The sequence below is a fragment of the Dicentrarchus labrax genome, unplaced genomic scaffold (assembly GCF_905237075.1).
Source record: "Dicentrarchus labrax unplaced genomic scaffold, dlabrax2021, whole genome shotgun sequence".
Classification (NCBI taxonomy): domain Eukaryota; kingdom Metazoa; phylum Chordata; class Actinopteri; family Moronidae; genus Dicentrarchus; species Dicentrarchus labrax.
The window spans coordinates 33,812,856-33,831,390 of NW_026136720.1; the positions used below are offsets into that span (position 1 = coordinate 33,812,856).

The following is an 18,535-nucleotide window of genomic DNA, read 5'->3' on the forward strand; positions in this document are numbered from 1 at the left end:
ACAGAGACCCAACAGTACCACCATGAGCAAGACCTTGGAGACAAGGGCAAGGAAAAACTGCATGTTAAAAGGCAGAAACCTAGGACAGACTTTTCGGCTCTAGGTGGGTGGTCGTCTGTCTCGACCAGTTGGGGTGAGAGCGAGAGAAAGAGAGAGACAGAGAGAGAGAGAGAGAGCGAGAGACAGACAGACAGACAGACAGGTGCACAGTATGCAGTTATTATTACATCAACTATTGACCTGACAGAAAGTGCAGCAAACTGACTTCTCAACAGGTTTTAATGTGACTCTGAATCCACCTCTGAAGTCTCTCATGTTATTTCTGTGTGTGTTTGTGTGGATCTGCTGCCTCCTGCTGGTCACTCTGCAGTCTGACACTCTGATAAAGCTCAGAGAGCGAGTGCTACAGGATGGAAAATGTCATCAGACCAAATCTGAATCATTATATTAAGGATCTATCATCATGTGTTAGAAACATGAACAAACATTGCTGAGGAAAGCAGAAGCTTATCTAAAGAAAATGTCCATGTTTCATATGAAAAGATTAAAAATCATTTACAAATATATCATTTTTCAGATATTTAATGTTTATTTAATACATTAAGATGTGAAATTCAAGTTAAATACCGTTAATACATTTAGAAAATTATGTAAAATTAGTGACAATTATTTTACTGTTGAATAAATGATTTGTAGCAGTGTATAAGCATTGGTAAACTGTCAAAATATAGTTTTTATCAGTGAAAACAGCAATAATTAAAGCTGCAAGCAGCGATGAACAGGCCCTCGCACTCCAAGCAACTCAGGGTGTGCTCTCACTATTACTGAATATTGTCATGTAGACGTGTTCAGTGCGGGACTTTTATCAAACATGTGAAGTTTCGTTGAGATTGGATCACGTACGCTGAAGTTATAAGTTGTGAAATTTAAAAATGGCCGACCACTGTTGTGTTTGGGTTATGGGTCCAAGAGGCTTTTTTGCTTGTCCCATCATGATAAACATGCGTACCAATTTTCGTGTCGGTCATGTGTGTCTTGAGGGCTGATTCTTGGGGGTGTGGCTAAGCCATGATGCAATGCCCATCCGTTGGACCAAGACAATACCTTAGCCTTTGCCACGACTGAATTTTGTACAAAGTTTCATGAGTTTTCTGGCATGTTCATGGTTCTTTGAAAATTCTTAAGATTCATAAAATGTCATCGTCATCGTTCTAAGGAACGTCTGACATAATTTCAGATGGATCTGGTCAATCTACTGGAAGATATAAATACAAGTATAAAAATGACATTTCCTTTCACCACTAAGTGGCGCTCTCACTATTAGTGAATATTATCACATAGATGTGTTCAGGGCGGTACTCTTATCAGACAAATGAAGTTTGGAGACGATTGGACAATGTACACTCAAGTTATAGCAAATTTGTGTGTTCTGGCAGTACATCAAAATATGGCACCACACCACGGAACAAAAACTCACCACATTCATAAAATATCATCAACAACATCTTTTGCATTCCCTGACTAAATTTCAGTTATATCTGATCATCCTGCTAGGAGTAGAACATACCTCCAAATATGCGTTTGTTTGGGAAGAAAAATAAAATGCCTTCAATTGGTTACAGTACAAACAGGAAGTGATCGTAGTGAATGCAGCGTGACTTTTCATGACACAGATTCACCATCAAGTAAAGAAATATGGACTCCAACAGAAACAAGGCTCAGGTGTTTGTGTGTGTTTGTCAGCAGTGTTTCTCTAACAGGAGGAGACTCTTCCTCCTACACTAAACACAGAGACACCGAGGATCCAAACCCTAACCAGAACCCAGGATAAAGAGGTTCAGTGAATGTGGTGTTGAAGGTGTGGAGGTGGATCAGTGTGTCAGAGGAGACTCTGTAGAAGGTGCCAGCAGGACAGTCCACATACACTGCTACTCTGTTAGAGACAGAGGAGGAGGAGGAGGAGGAGGAGGAGGAGGAGGAGGAAGAGGAGAGGTCTGTTCTTCTGTTATTGTGACAGACAGAGTAACCATCATCATCAAAGCACTCCAGACTACGGGACTGTTTATTTTCTCCAAACCAGCAGTCAGCACCTCCTTTCCTGCTGATTCCTCTGTAACTCGCTGATATTAAAACTCTTCCTCTCCACTCGACCTCCCAGTAACAGCGACCAGTCAGACCATTGCTACACAGCAGCTGAGCCCAGACATTAAATCTGTCTGGATGATCAGGATATGATTGCTCCTCTCTCATATACGTCACCTTCCTGTTGTTGTCAGACAGTTTGAGGTTTCTGTTCACTGTGTTTGTGTCCACTGTGAGTTCACAGGAATCTGATGGAGAGAACAAGACTCAATACAGCAGCAGTTTATCATCTAACACAGCTGATGGCTTTATTTGTTGCTTTATTAACAGACTGACTGTTAATTAGATCAAAACTTCACAATGACTCATCTGTTTGGATCTTCTTTCAAACTGACAGTTGAATGCAGATACACAAGCTTTTGATTGAAACTACTTTAACATGTTTTCATCAAAGTGAACACACACTTACACTTCCTCAGACCAGGTTTCAGCCTCTGCACTCCACCGTGTTCCACCCTGGAGGAAGAAACAGAGTCAGAATGAACCTTCAGAAGCTTCCTCATCAATGATCTCCATAGACAGAAGAACTGATCATTGGTCCAAAGGCTCAGAGAGACAAACTGACCTCACACTAAAACAGCAAGAAATCTAGGAGTGATGTTTGACTCTGAGTTTAAGCTCATGTGTCACAAAAACAGCATTTTAACATTTGAAGACAATCATATTAATGACTGAGCAGTCTCAGTGTTTGCTCGAAGAGCTGGAAATACATACTGTTCATCAGTTACATCTCAGGCAGGACTCTCAATTGACTCGTTTTACACCTGACTTTAGCTTCAATTCTGACAGATCAGAAGTGGGTGTGGCTACTGAGGCACACACAGAATCCAGGTTTTATTTTTGAAGCTTTCAAGAAAATTTAATACAAAATTCTGTCTGTGTGTATATGGGGTGTGTGATTTGGTGCCATTTTGTGTGTATTTACTACTCATCTCTTCTACATAAATAAGCTGCCAGTTCAAACTTATTTCTTGGTCTGTGGTCTGTTATTCCTGAGTTCTAGTCATAAACTTCTCCTCTGAACCTAGACTCTGGTCCCAGCTATCTGTATTATCTACAGTGTGACACCCGCCTGAGTTGTAACCAATGAATTATCTGTATTTCCAGCTCTTGGAGCAAATACTTATTATTATATATTAGTCCACACATTGTCAGATCTATAGACCCTTTTATAGATTTGTTTATACATTTACAGTTACACAACTCTCCACTCACATTTGCAAATAGTTTTGCTTTACGCTCTTGAATAAAGATAGGAACATACCCCCATAGTGAACCAACAGTCCTCAGATAGTCAGTGTGACAGAAACACTGTGTGAGCTCTGGTTGTCTGTTCATACCTGAGAGTGTCCAGTCTCCAGTGTGGATCCTCCAGTCCAGCAGTCAGCAGCTTCACTCCTGAGTCTCCTGGATGATTGTAGCTCAGGTCCAGCTCTCTCAGATGGGAGGGGTTGGATCTCAGAGCTGAGGCCAGAGAAGTACAGCCTTCATCTAAGATCATACAGCCTGACAGTCTGGACACACACACACACACACACACTTCTTTAATTTTTTTTCCTGTTCCACTATGTTCACCACCTAGTGTCTAACTGTGTGTGTCTGCTGTTTGCTGCTGGGCAGGTAGTGTACAGTGAGTTCATCAGAGCTGTTTGATGAAAACAGCTGCCTGCTGCTGCTGAAAAAGGCTCTGATGAGAGCAGTGAGAGTGAATCAAAACAGAAAAACATAATGAGCAGAAAGACTCCTCAGGATCTGAGGGGACGAGCAAAGTCGTGATAATTCTCTGTGTGTCTGTGACTATGAACAACAGCAGAATACATTATGAATCTTGATTCTTAGAACTGTTACTGCAGTGTTTTTATTTTCGATTCACGCATTGTAATTCTATATGGTACATTTTTCAATTATCACTTACTTGTTTGTCAACATTTAAACAGTCAAAGCTAAGCCTGACCTGAGAGTCTCCAGTTTACAACGTGAACTCTTCAGTCCAGCAGAGAGCAGCTTCACTCCTGAATCCTTCAGATTGTTGTTACTCAGATCCAGCTCTCTCAGAATAGAGGACTGGGAGCTGAGAACTGCTGAGAACTCCTGACAGCATTCCTCTGTAAGCCCGTTGTGATTTAACCTGATTAAAAACAAAACACCTTATATTTTTTACTTTAGCATCCCGTTTATGGTCAGTAATCAACAAATCAATCGGTAATCAAGTGAATTTGTGGAATATTTTTATCATCCAAAGTGCAGATAATGATTATCAACAACACAGTAGAAATCAAAGGAATTCATGTCTGTCTTATGTTTGTTTTACCAAAAAAGAAAAAAGTGTTAAACAAAAGATCAGTGTGATCTGACCTGAGTGTCTTCAGTGTACAGTGTGAACTCTTCAGTCCAGCAGAGAGCAGCTTCACTCCTGAATCCTTCAGATCGTTGTTACTCAGGTCCAGCTCCCTCAGACTAGAGGACTGGGATCTGAGAACTGAGGACAGAGCTTTACAGCTTCTCTCTGACAGATTACAGCCACTCAGCCTATAGAACAGTTAGAGAGGAAGACAAGCACTGATACTTTTGTTATCTACAATGTAAAAAAACATCAAGTTTCTATGGTTGCCCTTATTGACTTGATAAGTGAAACGATAATTTGTTAGGATCCCAAGAGACGAGAATGTGTCTTTGAATTAATGTTTTGAGTAAATTACTGGAAATTAAAGGCCATCTATCAAAAGTTTTAAAAAGAAATCTGAAATTACCTTCAGTGCTTTTTTTTACTTGCATATTCATCTGTACAGGAAACACTTTACAAGAAACAACTGGAAAGATTGTTTGAACAATCACCAAATTAATCAGCCCCATACATGTGACACATTTAGTATCTGCAGATATCTGTGCACTTACAGAGCTTTGTTGGAGGCTTTGACCACTGGCAAAGAGTATTTCTTCAGGTCAAACACATCCAGATCTGTTTCTGATGACAGTAAGATGAAGCCCAGAGCTGACCACAGAGCAGGAGACAGTTCATCTGTGGAGAGACTTCCTGAACTCAGGTACTGTTGGATCTCCTCCACTAGAGAACGATCATTCAGTTCATTCAGACAGTGGAACAGATTGATGTTTCTCTCTGGAGACAGATTCTTATTGATCTTCTTCTTGATGTACTCAACTGTTTTCTGATTGGTCTGTGAGCTTCTTCTCTCTTTCAGTAGGCCTTGAGGGAGTTTGGTCTGATTGGTTGGCAGAGAGAGACCCAGGAGGAAGCGGAGGAACAAGTCCAGGTGTCCATTTGGACTCTGTAAGGCCTTGTCAACAGCAAACCTGTGGACTGCTGTCACAGATTTTTTAAAAAATGCTCGCAGATGTTCACCAACAGTTTGTGCTACCTTAGACATCACATTCTTGTTTTTGTTGATGAGCGACATCTCCACATATAAAGCTGCCAGAAACTCCTGAACACTCAGATGGACGAAGCTAAACATCTTGTCTTCATCATTCTTCTTCCCATGTTCCTCTTTAAAGATCTCTGTGAACACTCCTGAGCACACTGAGGCTCCACTGACATCAATGCCGCTCTCTTTCAGATCTTTCTCGTAGAAGATCAGGTTGCCCTTTTCCAGCTGGTGGAAAGCGAGTTTTGCTAATGACTTAATGTACTGAATGCACTGTTCTTGGTCATACTTCTCTTTTGTCTGATGAATCTGAAACACCAGGAATTCTACATACATCTCAGTCAGGGTCTTGGGCAGCTCTCCTCCCTCTCTGGTCTTCAACACACCATCCAGAACTATAGCAGTGATCCAGCAGAAGACTGGGATGTGGCACATGATGTGGAGGCTTCGTGATGTCTTGATGTGGGAGATGATTCTGCTGGCCTGCTCCTCATCTTTGAACCTCTTCCTGAAGTACTCCTCCTTCTGTGGGTCAGTGAACCCTCTGACCTCTGTCACTATGTTAACAAAATCAGAATGGATCTGATTGGCTGCTGCAGGTCGTGTGGTTATCCAAAGGCGAGCAGAGGGAAGCAGATTCTTCTTGATGAGGTTTGACAGCAGCACATCCACTGAGGTTGACTTTGTCACATCAAAGTCTGTGTCCTGGGTTTTATTGGTAGAGCAGTCCAGTTGAAGTTGATGGACTGGCTCTCATCCAGTCCATCCAAAATAAACAGAAGTTTGTATTTACTTCTGTCATAGTTGGTGTTTCCTGATGACTGCAGTGTTGTAAAGATGTGATTCAGAGCTTCTTCTGGGATGTCTTTGGTCTCCCTGATACTTTTATGAATGAGCTCTGCCAAACAGAACTTTTTTCCCTTCAATAAATTCAGCTGGCGGAAGGTGAAGGGAAATATGAGATGAACATCTTGATTGGCTCTTCCTTCAGACCAGTCTGACACAAACTTGAGCACAAGAAATGTTTTGCCAATTCCTGCGATTCCCCTGGTCAGCACTGCTCTTATGGCTCTTGTTTTTCCAGAGGGGGGTTTGAATATGTCACTGGGTTTAATTGGTGTCTCTGTTTCTGCTGGCTTCCCCACCGCCTCAATCTGTCTGACCTCATGCTGTGTGTTGATGTGTATGTCACCTCCAGTTGTGATGTACAGTTCTGTGTAGATATCAAGCAGAGGTTGCTCATCCTTCATCTCCAACCACCCCTCTTGTGCACACATAAACCTATCTTTGAGGTTTGATTGAAGGTTTTGTTGGTAATGTGAGATGTGGCGTGGTTTTGGTACAGGAACAATCTCATCTGTGTGACATAAACAGAAAGTAAAAACAACTAAACTGCAGTCAAACTTTCAGTTGGAGCACATTGCCTGTGGACAGTATTCTATTAGTCAGTGATTTGTAAAGTTAAAGTTTATTTTCATTTTTATTTTTTATTTCATTGTCCTTAATTGATAGTGACAGCTGAAGACAGACAGGAAACGGTTACAGAGAGAGGGGATGACTAGGTAGGCAGGTAGGCCTTAGGGCTCTTTTGAGACTTCAGTCATCCTTCATGACAGATACATTTGTTCACTAAGTGTCACTACATCACAAAAAGGCTAGATGGCTACATATAGTTGTCAGTACACAGATACTGAGTACAGGTTCTGTTTGCTGTTTCTTGCAGGTCATGAATTTGGTGAGGAGTGGTGCTGGCTGGCTGCGGACGAGGAAGTAGGGCAATATATACATGTGCACATACACGTATATGAGAATGCATATCTATTCAGAGCTGTAATTCATGTCTTAGACTTTTTCACACAGCTATAGATCATTATTTTATGGTTTCATAATGACTGAGTCACCGTTACAACCAGTGAGTTTCAGCTCTAATGCTGCTACTGTCTGTAATATGTTTCTATTTAGATTATTTGTCAGGATATTTTGTTATTATTGTCCGAGTCTGGTTTTAACTAATGCTGGGCTTACACCAAAAGATTTTCACAGTCACAGACTAAAAACTGAAAGGGTAGCATGAGGGTTCTTCCCGTTAGTCTCGTCCCACCCCTAGTCATGACATAACTTCTGTTGTGATTTGACACTATAATGAATAAAGACTGATTGACTGATTGCTATAGCTGTCAGTTTTAGTCCTTGAGTTCATAGTTACATGCTTTATTTGTTAACTGCTATCAAGGAATATGACTCTCCTTTGTAGTATGCATGAGAGGAGATGCTGCGAGATTTGTGGACTTCTATGTAGTGACTGCTGATAATGTAGTGGGCTGGTCTCGACACAAAATGCCAGGGCTGAATTTTTGTCCCAGTCCACCCCTGCTTGAGGCCATGGTGAATTTCGAGGTGTGTTTAGGATCATTATCTTTATGTAGAAGCTTTCCTCTTTTCAGCTTTGGCGTTTTTACAGATGATGTGATGTTTTTCTTTCAGAATTTGCTTGATATTTAGTGGAATCCATCCACATGTGCAATGTTTCCTGTGCCAGTTGCTGCAACACAACCATGAAACATAACAGATCCACCCCCATGCTTAACAGTTGGGGAGGAGTTCTTTTTCATGAACTGCTGCTCCTTTTTTCTTCAAACATCCCTTTGCTGATTGTGGCCAAAGAGTTCTATTTTAACTGGACATCAGTCCACAGCAGTTGTTTCCAAACATATCAGGGTTCTGTAGATGTTCTGTTGCAAACTTCTAGCACTGGATTTAATGTTGTGGACATAGGTAAGGTTTTTTTTTCTACAGACTCTTTTATGAAAGTTTTGTTTGCACATGCAGCTCTAGACAGTGGAGTTCCTATCTGCTAAATCTTCCTGCAGGTTTTTTGTATTCCCATGTAGGTTCTGGTTTCTCTTTCTAACATATGAGCAGTAGGGGTGAGTATTGCCAAGAACCTCACGATACGATACGTATCACGATACTTTGGTCACGACACGATACGATACGTATCACGATATCACAATATAAATAGAGATGAAATATGCTGTATATGCACATCAGATGATATTGATCAGAGGACAAATTGAGTCAAAGCTATTTCATTCAAAACAGCCTCTCCCTTTTATTAATTTAACAGAACATGGACGCTACCAGTGCAGCAGCTGTGTTTTTATCGCTTGTGGATCATCTAAACAAGCTCAATGTGAAATAATAATGTTTTTCTACAGAAATATTTCAAGTAATTCCGTTATTGCAAGTCTTACATTTCAATAATATTTTGCCATTTTCGCCTATTTCAATTTCAACAAGTGCTGTGGCATTTGTCTCGAGCCACCAGGGGCCACCAGGGGCCTCCAGGGGCCACCAAGGGTAGTGGCAGGCTAGTGTTATTGTTAGCTACATTAGCCTATTTAGCAAACCACCTCGAAAACAAAACTTCACATTGTATTGCAGCACAGCAACACGGTGCAATGCATAAACTGGTGACCGGAGTAAAGCAGCAATGTAAACAGTGTGTAGGAGCACTTAAAATCGACATTAAAACGACCAACGTAGTCAAATACAAATAAAATACATCTCAATATGGGCACAGCCATCTTTGTTTTGCGAGTCGTACGTGTCCCCCCCATTTAGCTTGGTGCACTCTGAGGAGCCCTGAGTGGGACGGCTGAAATGAATTAATATCTCGGCGTGGTGTCTTGCTAGGTGAATTCGCAAGTTCGTTGTGTTCCCATAGTATTTCACGGCAGCGAGACAAGGCTTACAAACGGCATTATCTTTATCCAACTCGTTGTTCTTACTATCTTTTTTAACTTGGAAGCCAAAGTGCTTCCAAACGTCGGCTTTAAACTGCGGAGGCGTTGTTATTTTGATAGCCATTTTGGAAAGTCCTCAGCCACTCTCTCTAATACAGAAATACATCCGCCGCACAGCAGAGTCGCTCTTCGGCGCCATCTAGTGGAGGTACGGAAGTTATGCTGTATTCACAACGTGTCTAAACATGAATCATTATTCTTTAAAAAAATCGATCTTTGGAGTTGAAAAATCGATATTGTATCGGGCGGCAAAGTATCGCGATATATTGCAGTATCGATATTTTTACCCACCCCTAATGAGCAACTCACTCAGAGTCTCCTTGGTCTTCCTGATCTCATCTTGACTGCCACAGTTCCCTTAAATTGCCATCTCTTAATTACATTTCACACTGTGGAAACTGCAAGCTGACAATGCTTTGCTATCATATCAGTGGGCATCAATAACTTTCATTTTCAGTCTTACACAGCTTCTTAGAGGAACCCATGGTTGCTTAGTGTTCACGGACAATCTGGTGAAATGTTGATACTTTTTTTGTAATTCTTTTAATTTGTTTTTGTCTACAGAGTGCATTAATTGTTATTGTCTTATCTACAGTATATGTGTATTACAATGTGTCATAAAAACTGTGCGGACCTCAGGAAGAATAACGACTGTTATACATAACAATTGCACGAATGTTTGCTACAAATATTGTGTTTTATGTGTTTACATCTTTTCAATTAATAAAAACATGTATTCACTAAGTCTGTTTCCATTGCACTTTTCCTCCTTTTCCGTATTGAACTCTCTAAATCTTCATCTTTCATGAGCTGAGTAACAGTGTTTGCAGGCCCGATGTTGCTGACTGAAACTCCTTCAGCTCAATCCACTGTCACAACAATTAACTTAGGTTCATAGATATCTAATGTCTCCCGACAGCTGCAAACCACAGACAAAATACATTTTCATTCAATTTCTATTCTAGCCAAAAAAAATCCCCAAAATATTGTAGATGTTTGAAAATGAATGTAAGACCAGAAATAGCTTCTGTGGCCTTTTTTGAGAGATTTAAGATAGAATGCTTTCAAAGACTGAAGCTACTTCGACTAAATCTCATCACATTCTCATAGCTTTGCTTTCACTCAGTTATAATGAACCAACCAACAAACCAATGAAAGGTGTTGGGTCCACTGGGATGTTTTAAAAATTAATTTGTTCACCTTGGTGCAAGAAAGGAATACAGCATGGTACATGGACCTATCTTTCCCTTAAATGAGCCGAAGTTAGCGGCCATGGCTATAGACACACAGGAGTGACCCAAAGTATTAGCGCAGAGAGGTTAACTGCTAACTCAAGGACAATAGGAGTGAACCAGCAGCCTTGACACGCTGACACCGCACAGCAGAGACTTTCTGACATCGGAAACAGTGTTCGTGGCTAAGCATAGGACTGCTTAACTTCTGTTACTGTTCATGTACATGCAGTGTTTCCCGTTAATTACCTAAACTATGGCAGCCTACCATGGTCTAATTTGTCCCGCCATAGTTTCATAATGAACCGAAAATATTTTTATACAATAACAAGTAATGGCACAAAACATTCTCTCACTCCCATTAAGTATCCACAGTCATTTAACTAGTGGACAATCTCCCTCACTCTGCCCCTCCTGTACTGTATGGACCAGATAAAGCCAGAGCGAACAGCAGTAAACTCATCATATACATAGACTGTTTCTATTATTTTAGTATATAATACAATATATACTATAATATAAATATTATATTATTTGTTATCACACTGATGTATGCTGAATTGAATCGTTTCATGAGTTTCTTTTTAATTAGTGATTTGATGCTATTAATGGTAAATGGACTGCATTCACTGCATGTAGTGCCTTTTAGTCTTCAGACTGTAAGTAAGTGCCTTACACTATATGTCACATTTACTCACATTCATACACTACTGGCAGAGGGTGCCACCTGCCCATCAGAAACAGAAATGTGGGGTTCAGTAGCTTGCTCAAGGACACTTTGACGTGCAGCAGGTGGAGCTAGAGATCGAACCACCAACCTTCTGATTAGTGGACGACCTGCTCTACCTCCTGAGCCACAGACAGCCTATAAGAACTACACTTTGTCTTTCAGGGCTTCCATACATACCAGAGAAAACAGCAACTTTACCTTCACACTGAGAGGAGGAAGGTCCTCTGGTCTCTGAAGTTTCTGCAACATCACTGTTATCCACTGACAGAGAGATTGTGTTATATTTCAAATCTGAATGAAAACCTATGTATCACATTATAATTCATATAATGTCCTACAATTACAAGACTCTGAGAATATAATACTGAAACACTCAGTCTGTTGCTATAAGATATAACCCATTACATACGTCTCTGGATAAAGAAGATCATTACATTGTCATTTTGACTCAGATGAAACCACAGTAGTGTCCAAACATTGGTTTGTTTGTTCAGTTAAAGGCTGTGAATTAATCACTGTGCTCCATTCCCCTCAGTCCTCTGTATTATAATCACATTTATTGTGTTTTATTTAGATACCAAATGTTCCCGTAGTATTTAGATAGGGCCATAAATGTTATTGATGTATTTCTGATCACTGACTTTGTATCCATTCAATATCTCGTGTTTGTCTAGCTGCTCCTGAAGAAACAGATTGACTTCTTTCAGCCTGAATAATCCCAAAGATTGTAGATCTCTGTGCAATGTTCACATACTAACTGTTCATCATCACTCTGTGTCTAATACAAAAACTCTCCAACAACAACCTGCAGGATACTTCTGCTTTATTTTACGTCACATTTCACATTGGATAACATTTTCTCATAGTAACAGGCTATAATCAGACCGCCATTTGTTTTTCTTTGGTGAATACAGTGAGCTTCTGTATTTAACAATTGTGTTGTCAACCCACCCAAGTGTGACTGACCTTCTGGTCCTGAGCTGGTGTCTGGCAGACTCTTCACCAGATCGTTCCTGTTTATCTTTTCTAAAACCATCTTGGTCACTTTCAGAGCTCCGGGAAGTTTATAGTTGTTCACCATCAGGTCCACTGTGTCCCGCCTTTCTGCTGTCTCCAGCTTGGATTCTTTGATGGGTTTGTTGCCTTCCAGGATGACAGGCTGCTTCAGATACCATTTGAAGTCCTCGAATTCTTTAAATTTTAAATTCTCTAGAGTGTTCAAAAGGTCCTCTGCTGTCATTGTGGCTCCCTGTTAAAGTCAGACCATCAACCTGAAGGAAAACAGTTACACATATTTATCAGAGCAGCAACAGGAGTTCTGATTGGCCGACACACAAGCTGTGTTAGTGTAATTTGTGTGCATAATGAAATTTAAATTAAAAAAAAAATTAAGGGGGCGCCTGGTTAGCTCAGTGGGTAGAGCTGGCGACCCATGTACCGAGGCTGAGTCCTTGCTGCAGCGGCCCAGGGTTCGAATCCGACCTGCGGCCCTTTGCTGCGTGTCATCCCCCCCCTCTACTCCCCCTTCCTGTCTATCTTTAGCTGTATCTATCAAATAAAGGCAATAAAAGGCCAAAAAAAAAAAAAAAATTAAATACATAAATGTGTTATTAGATGTGTCATTAATTCATTCAAATAACGATTTTTTTTTTTTATGTAAAATACATATATAATTATCTCACTATTTATTTAATTATTTCATGGTCCTGCGTTGCAGTGCTTCATGAATTACTCTAATCTGTCAAACTGACCTATCAAAGTCAGTGGGTGGGGCTAACGTGAATCTAGTGTGATCCATTGCTTTGGTCTGAAGTAGAGTGCCTGGATAGAGACGATGGAGGATCGTCATGAACTTTCTAGGGCAGAGGTTGCTAACAGGCAGACCGTGGTCTGAGTCGGGACCCAGACGCCATCCTATGCGGACCCAGACCTATAATCAATTATTTATTGAGGGATTATAAAGCCCTTTCCTCAGGAATACGCGGCCTCACCCAATAAGATATCGTTGCTAAAGAAATCTTCGTAAACACGGCGTAGATTCCAGAAAGATCTGGTCCATACGACAAAGTATTTATCCGGATTCGTGAAAAACGTATTCGTGAGGACAGGCCCTACATTTTGATAGGGCGCTTCTATTTTAACCAGCACAGCTTTTTTAGTCTTTACGGCATTTGTTTATTGGATCAGGAAGCTTACAGACCAATCGCATGCGAGTTAAGCCATCCCACGTGATGCTGCTCAGCCAATCAAATCTGTGTAAACAACAGCGCGACTTTGAATACAGAGATGAGAGCGATGAGAGGCGAGTGACAGACGGAAAGAGAAGTTAGCGATACATGGAGAGGAAACAGAAAGATGAGTGAGCACAAGACAACAGAAGATTTATGGCGCTCTCTAAGAAGAGAAAAGTGGATAGAAAATAGAGCTTTTAATGGACAGATTCATTCTTCCCACTGGGAGCACATAACCAGTGTGTCTCATATGTTCAGAGACCGTGGCGCTGATTAAAAGTGCCAGTGTGAAACGCCACTATGAGACAAAACAAAGTTTTCATTAAACATACCCACTCAAGTCTGAACGATGTCACAGAAAATAAGCAGGCTCAGATCCCAATATGATCACTCAACCAGTATCCTGACCCATTCATTCACTGCCCAACAGGGGAGAGAGGTTAGAGCTCAATTCTCTCACTGAAGAACAGAAAGCTGCTGCTACACTTTATTTTTCTAAAGTTAAACACTTTATTTTATTTTTTAGACTTAGCAGAGGATGTGGAAGCAGGAGCTGCTGACCCAGAGCATGTAGCGAGTAAAGCAGAGGCACTTATTGAAGTTCTTGGAGTTATTTCCGCACTTTCTGACCGAGATATTGACCACAGAGTGACTGCAGATTTAGAAGAAGTAGTCCAATAGCGCCACCCAGTGTATTGGAATGTGTTCACTAGCTCTGCATCAATCCATTATCTGGAATTGATTTGCCTTGGCTTGATCAATCAGGCGTTAGGATCCGCCTTCCAACTTTGATGGGAGAGTTTGACAGATTAAAGTAATTCATGAAGCACTGCAACACAGGGCCATGAAGTACTTAAATAAATAGTGAAATAATTATATATGTGTTTTACATAAAATGCTGGTCTTATATTCACTGCTGTGTGTGTAGTTATGTACAGTCAGAGAATAAACAGCTGATCAAGTTTCAGTCAAAAGTAAGTAAGAAGGTAAATTTAATTTACAAAGCACATTTAAACACAGCATAAACTGACCAAAGTGCTGTACAGTGGATAACTAAAAAGACAAATAATAATAAAAAAAAACCACATTGGACCAATAGTCAATAATTCTATAAAACATGAATAAAAAGGAAACATTCAATATCAGAGCACACAACACAGAAATACATAGGATGAGCAGGAGTACAGGGTTAGGGAACAAGGAAGGCCAGGGAATAAAAGTGGGTTTTTAGCCTGGATTTGAAGGCAGAAATGGAGGGGGCAGATCAAATATCCAGGGGGAGCTGGTTCCACTGAGGTGGAGCAGCAACTGTAAAGGCTCTATCACCCCTCTGTTTGAGCCGTGAGTGTGGCACATGTAGAAGCCCTTTATTTGAGGATCTCAGGGACCTTTGAACAGAGTAGGGCTGTACAAGGTCAGCGATGTATATTGGGGCCAGCCCATTAAGTGCCTTAAAAACTAATAACTTTGAACTGAATCCTAAAATGGACTGGGAGCCAATGCAAGGAGGCCAGAATGGGGGTGATGTGCTCAATCCTCCTGGTGCCAGTCAGACCAGCTGTCAGACAAGTTCTCCCTGAGTTCTCAGCAGTGACGTCAGATCACATTATAATCTAACTTGTTTCCTGGTGCAGATTAAATCAGACTAAAGTGAACATTAAAAGGCTCATTTTGTCCAAAAAGTCACATATCAGAGAATAATCAGTGAATGAATTCATGAATATTCAGACCTACAAACAGTAAATAACAATGCTGAAAGAATTCATCACTGCTCTCATCTACAAGTTTATTATGTAGCCCCAAAATATAACCAATGACAGCAGAGTTCCTTCATCAAAGCTTTGTCATGTTAAAGTCCAGATGAGCTCAAAGAGACTTTCTACCTTCGTATGCAGACGCTGACAGTCGCTGCTGGTGTCTGTGTTCATCTGACAGCCGTCACACCCTCATTCCTTTAAACCAGAGTCCAGAAACGTCAGTCTGACGTCAGAGCAGAAACCCAGTCTGAGCTGTAGTGCTGCCAGTCAGCAGCAGGGGTCACTGAAAGGTCTTATGGGAGAGTAACAGCAGCTTGAGACACTGACAGAGCTCCAAAAAGTCCAAACTGCAGGAAGACTGAAGCCCCAAAAAGAGGAGAAAGAAAAACAGGTAAATGGTTGAATGTGAGAGGGAGAACAGTCTGTAAACTCAACACAAACTGGATCAACAGAGAGACCGAGAGGTTGACTGACACTAACCAACAGACAGCTGACACACACTGAAACTCTCAAAGATTTATGATCCTTCAGAACACAACTGCACTGTAATAAATGGAGGACAAAGTCCACAGTCCTCATTCTGTGTAAAGATGTCTCATAAAGTTCAGCTGAAGATAAGATGAGATTGAGTCACACAGGTGAACTGGAGACCTACAGTCCGTTTTAGAAGAAATGATTAACTAGAAAAATATTTTTATGGTTTTAACATCAGTTTACTCTCTTTTGGTTTCCAGTCGTGGAAAGTAACTAACAACATTTTCTCAAAAACAATTGAGGTACTATCATACAAAATAATCAACAGATCAATCTTGGTGTATAATTATTAGGGAAGGGGACTCTGCCTTTACCAGCTGCAACATTAAAGTGATGAACACAAGACTGCATCGATAATTATAATTCAATAATATATTCTGCAATGGGCCATTCTGCTTAATGAGTACTTTTACTTTTGGTACTTTAAGTATATTTTGATAGAAATACTTGTGAAGTGGAACCTTATTCTCAGTCTCCTTGGGTTCCGTCTGATCAACCAGGTTCGGGTAAGGAGATCGGCAGTAGCACTGAAGCACGAGAGCAATTGATCCCCAGCCCACATAACACACAACACAGAATGTGGTATAAATGTATATATTCAAATATTCACACCAACAACATTACACTCAGTAAATGAAATGCAGTTCTTTCCACATAAATTAAATTCACAGTATGAAATAAAATGAAAAATAAAATTAGCTGACCCAGGTAAGTACCAATATAGAAAACAAATATAAAAACCTGTTTCTTTCCCTCCTGTAATGGGTTCAATTGTCCTTATTCTTTCCTGTTTTCCGTTGTCTGTCTTCCAGGGTTCTCCAAGGAGAAAACTGTTCCTTAGGTTCCTTTGTCAGTTTGTTTTTTAACAAAAGATAAAACTAAATAAACTAAAAATACTGAGACTGAGCGTTGTCCTACCACACTGATGTCCACACTGCGGTCCGATGAACCAAGAGTCTCCATGCAGCATGGCGGGTGATATGGATCACAGTTGGTAAACGGTAAATGGACCTGTACTTGTATAGCACCTTTCTAGTCTTCCACTCAAAGCGCTTTTACACTACGTGCCACATTCACCCTTTCACACACATTCACTCAGTGATGGCAAAGTCCATCGAACACAAACTAATCATACACACTCACACACGGCATCGGGAGCAATTTGGGGTTCAGTATCTTGAGAAGCTCGAGGAAACTCTCAGTCGGAGTCGCTCCGTCATCGACTACCTTCCACAGGTAAGTATCTCCTCACACTCCCTTTCTAACGACAGTTCATCGGTTGGTCGCCGAATGAGGTTTCTCTCTTTTCCTTTTTTTCTTGTCACTCACCTTCTGAGACACACCGAGAGCTGCAGGTGATGCATTCAGGTAAGCTCAGAAGTTCCATTGCCAGACGAGAAACAACTAAGACGCATTCAAAGGTTCTGTAAATTACAGTACGATAAAACTGACCAGGGTTACATGAGCATGTAGCTGAGAGCTGTCAATCAAAGTCTTTTGAGTGTAGATGAAGGAGGAGGAGCCTAATTAAAAGTCTGTAGTAACTAGACTTTCAAGGACATTTGGAAAACTGTGAAGGAAATGGGAACAATCTGCTGCCTTATTGAGAAAATATGTTTCACTTTCACTGATAATGAAAATAATAGTTATTTGTCGCTATTACCCACTACCAAATAAAGAACCTTTAGTACTTCAAAAAACACATAATGTATGTGAAGAACCATCCACTGAGTAAAGAGGTTCTTCCGTTGGTGATGGTTCTTTGAAGAACCTTTTCAGAACCTTTTTTTTTTATCTATTTCTTTTTATAACCTTCATCATTAAAGGACCACTGTGTAGGATTTAGTGGCATCTAGTGGTGAAGTGGCAGATTGCAACTAATTAAATAACCTCAACAAATCTAGAACAAGTGTTTGTTTTGTCCGTTCTCCACCAGAAGAGAACCCACTCCCATATTTTTGAGGTACAGGAACTAAAATTATTGCGCACAAGAGTTAAAGTTTCTTTAATCTGAAAGAATGAACAGAAGTGAACAGACCACCAGATGGCAGCAGACTACAAAGTAAAAACTAATTTATTGCCTGAATGACTGAAGTGTAATCTACAATCATCTTTATAATGCTAAATCATATTATAAAGGGTACAGTCTAGACCAGCAACCCAACCCGTCTCCTTAAGGGAGTCCTCATCGGTCACTGAGTAAACTGTCCACATTCAACACAGAACCGCTGATTAACTGCACAATGAAGATTTGGAAGAATTTTAAGCATTTGTTTGAGATTATTTTCCTGTAAATACGTCATCAAAGATCCATTTTTCTGATATTTTCACTATTTCTTTTTTAATTTTTTCGTAATCATACAGACTTAACTGCCTCCTTTTTTAATACATTCAGTGTTTTCTTCTCCCTGATACTGGGTCATTGTTCTAATAAAGCTTGTGTTCATGTGATCACAGGTTAGGTATTAAATAATACGCTAAACAAACCAGAAAAACTGTTGAATTGATTTACATTGAAAGTCACACAAACTCAATTTTGTAAGTTAAAAAACATTTTTTACTAGTTTTTTTCACACTACAAACACAAATGAGTCCGTATATATATATATATATATATATATATATATATATATATATAAAGTAATAATATAATTTACAGTTCTAACTGTTTGCTTCCGTTAAAAGGCTCAAACGTTACAAAATAAAAGACTTCCGGGTGA

At 40.3% G+C, this 18,535-nt stretch overlaps 2 protein-coding genes across 2 annotated transcripts in view; both read right to left on the minus strand.

Annotated features, from left to right (window-relative positions):
- The window catches only part of LOC127352673 (NACHT, LRR and PYD domains-containing protein 12), a 42,460-nt gene extending 30,232 nt beyond the window's left edge, over window positions 1-12,228 (minus strand). The window contains exon 1 of the mRNA XM_051381256.1: window positions 12,099-12,228. The gene's annotated coding sequence lies outside the window, so the exon portion shown is untranslated. The remainder of the gene's footprint in view (window positions 1-12,098) is intronic.
- Window positions 567-18,180, minus strand: LOC127352676 (NACHT, LRR and PYD domains-containing protein 3-like). Its single transcript, XM_051381261.1, is given in 11 exon segments — window positions 567-2,330; window positions 2,552-2,598; window positions 3,483-3,656; window positions 4,097-4,270; window positions 4,498-4,671; window positions 5,038-6,266; window positions 6,269-6,882; window positions 11,492-11,554; window positions 12,245-12,564; window positions 15,408-15,639; window positions 16,277-18,180. Coding segments are annotated over 9 exon segments (3,318 nt in total). The 5' UTR covers window positions 12,534-12,564; window positions 15,408-15,639; window positions 16,277-18,180; the 3' UTR covers window positions 567-1,776.
- Window positions 18,181-18,535: the final 355 nt, after the last annotated feature.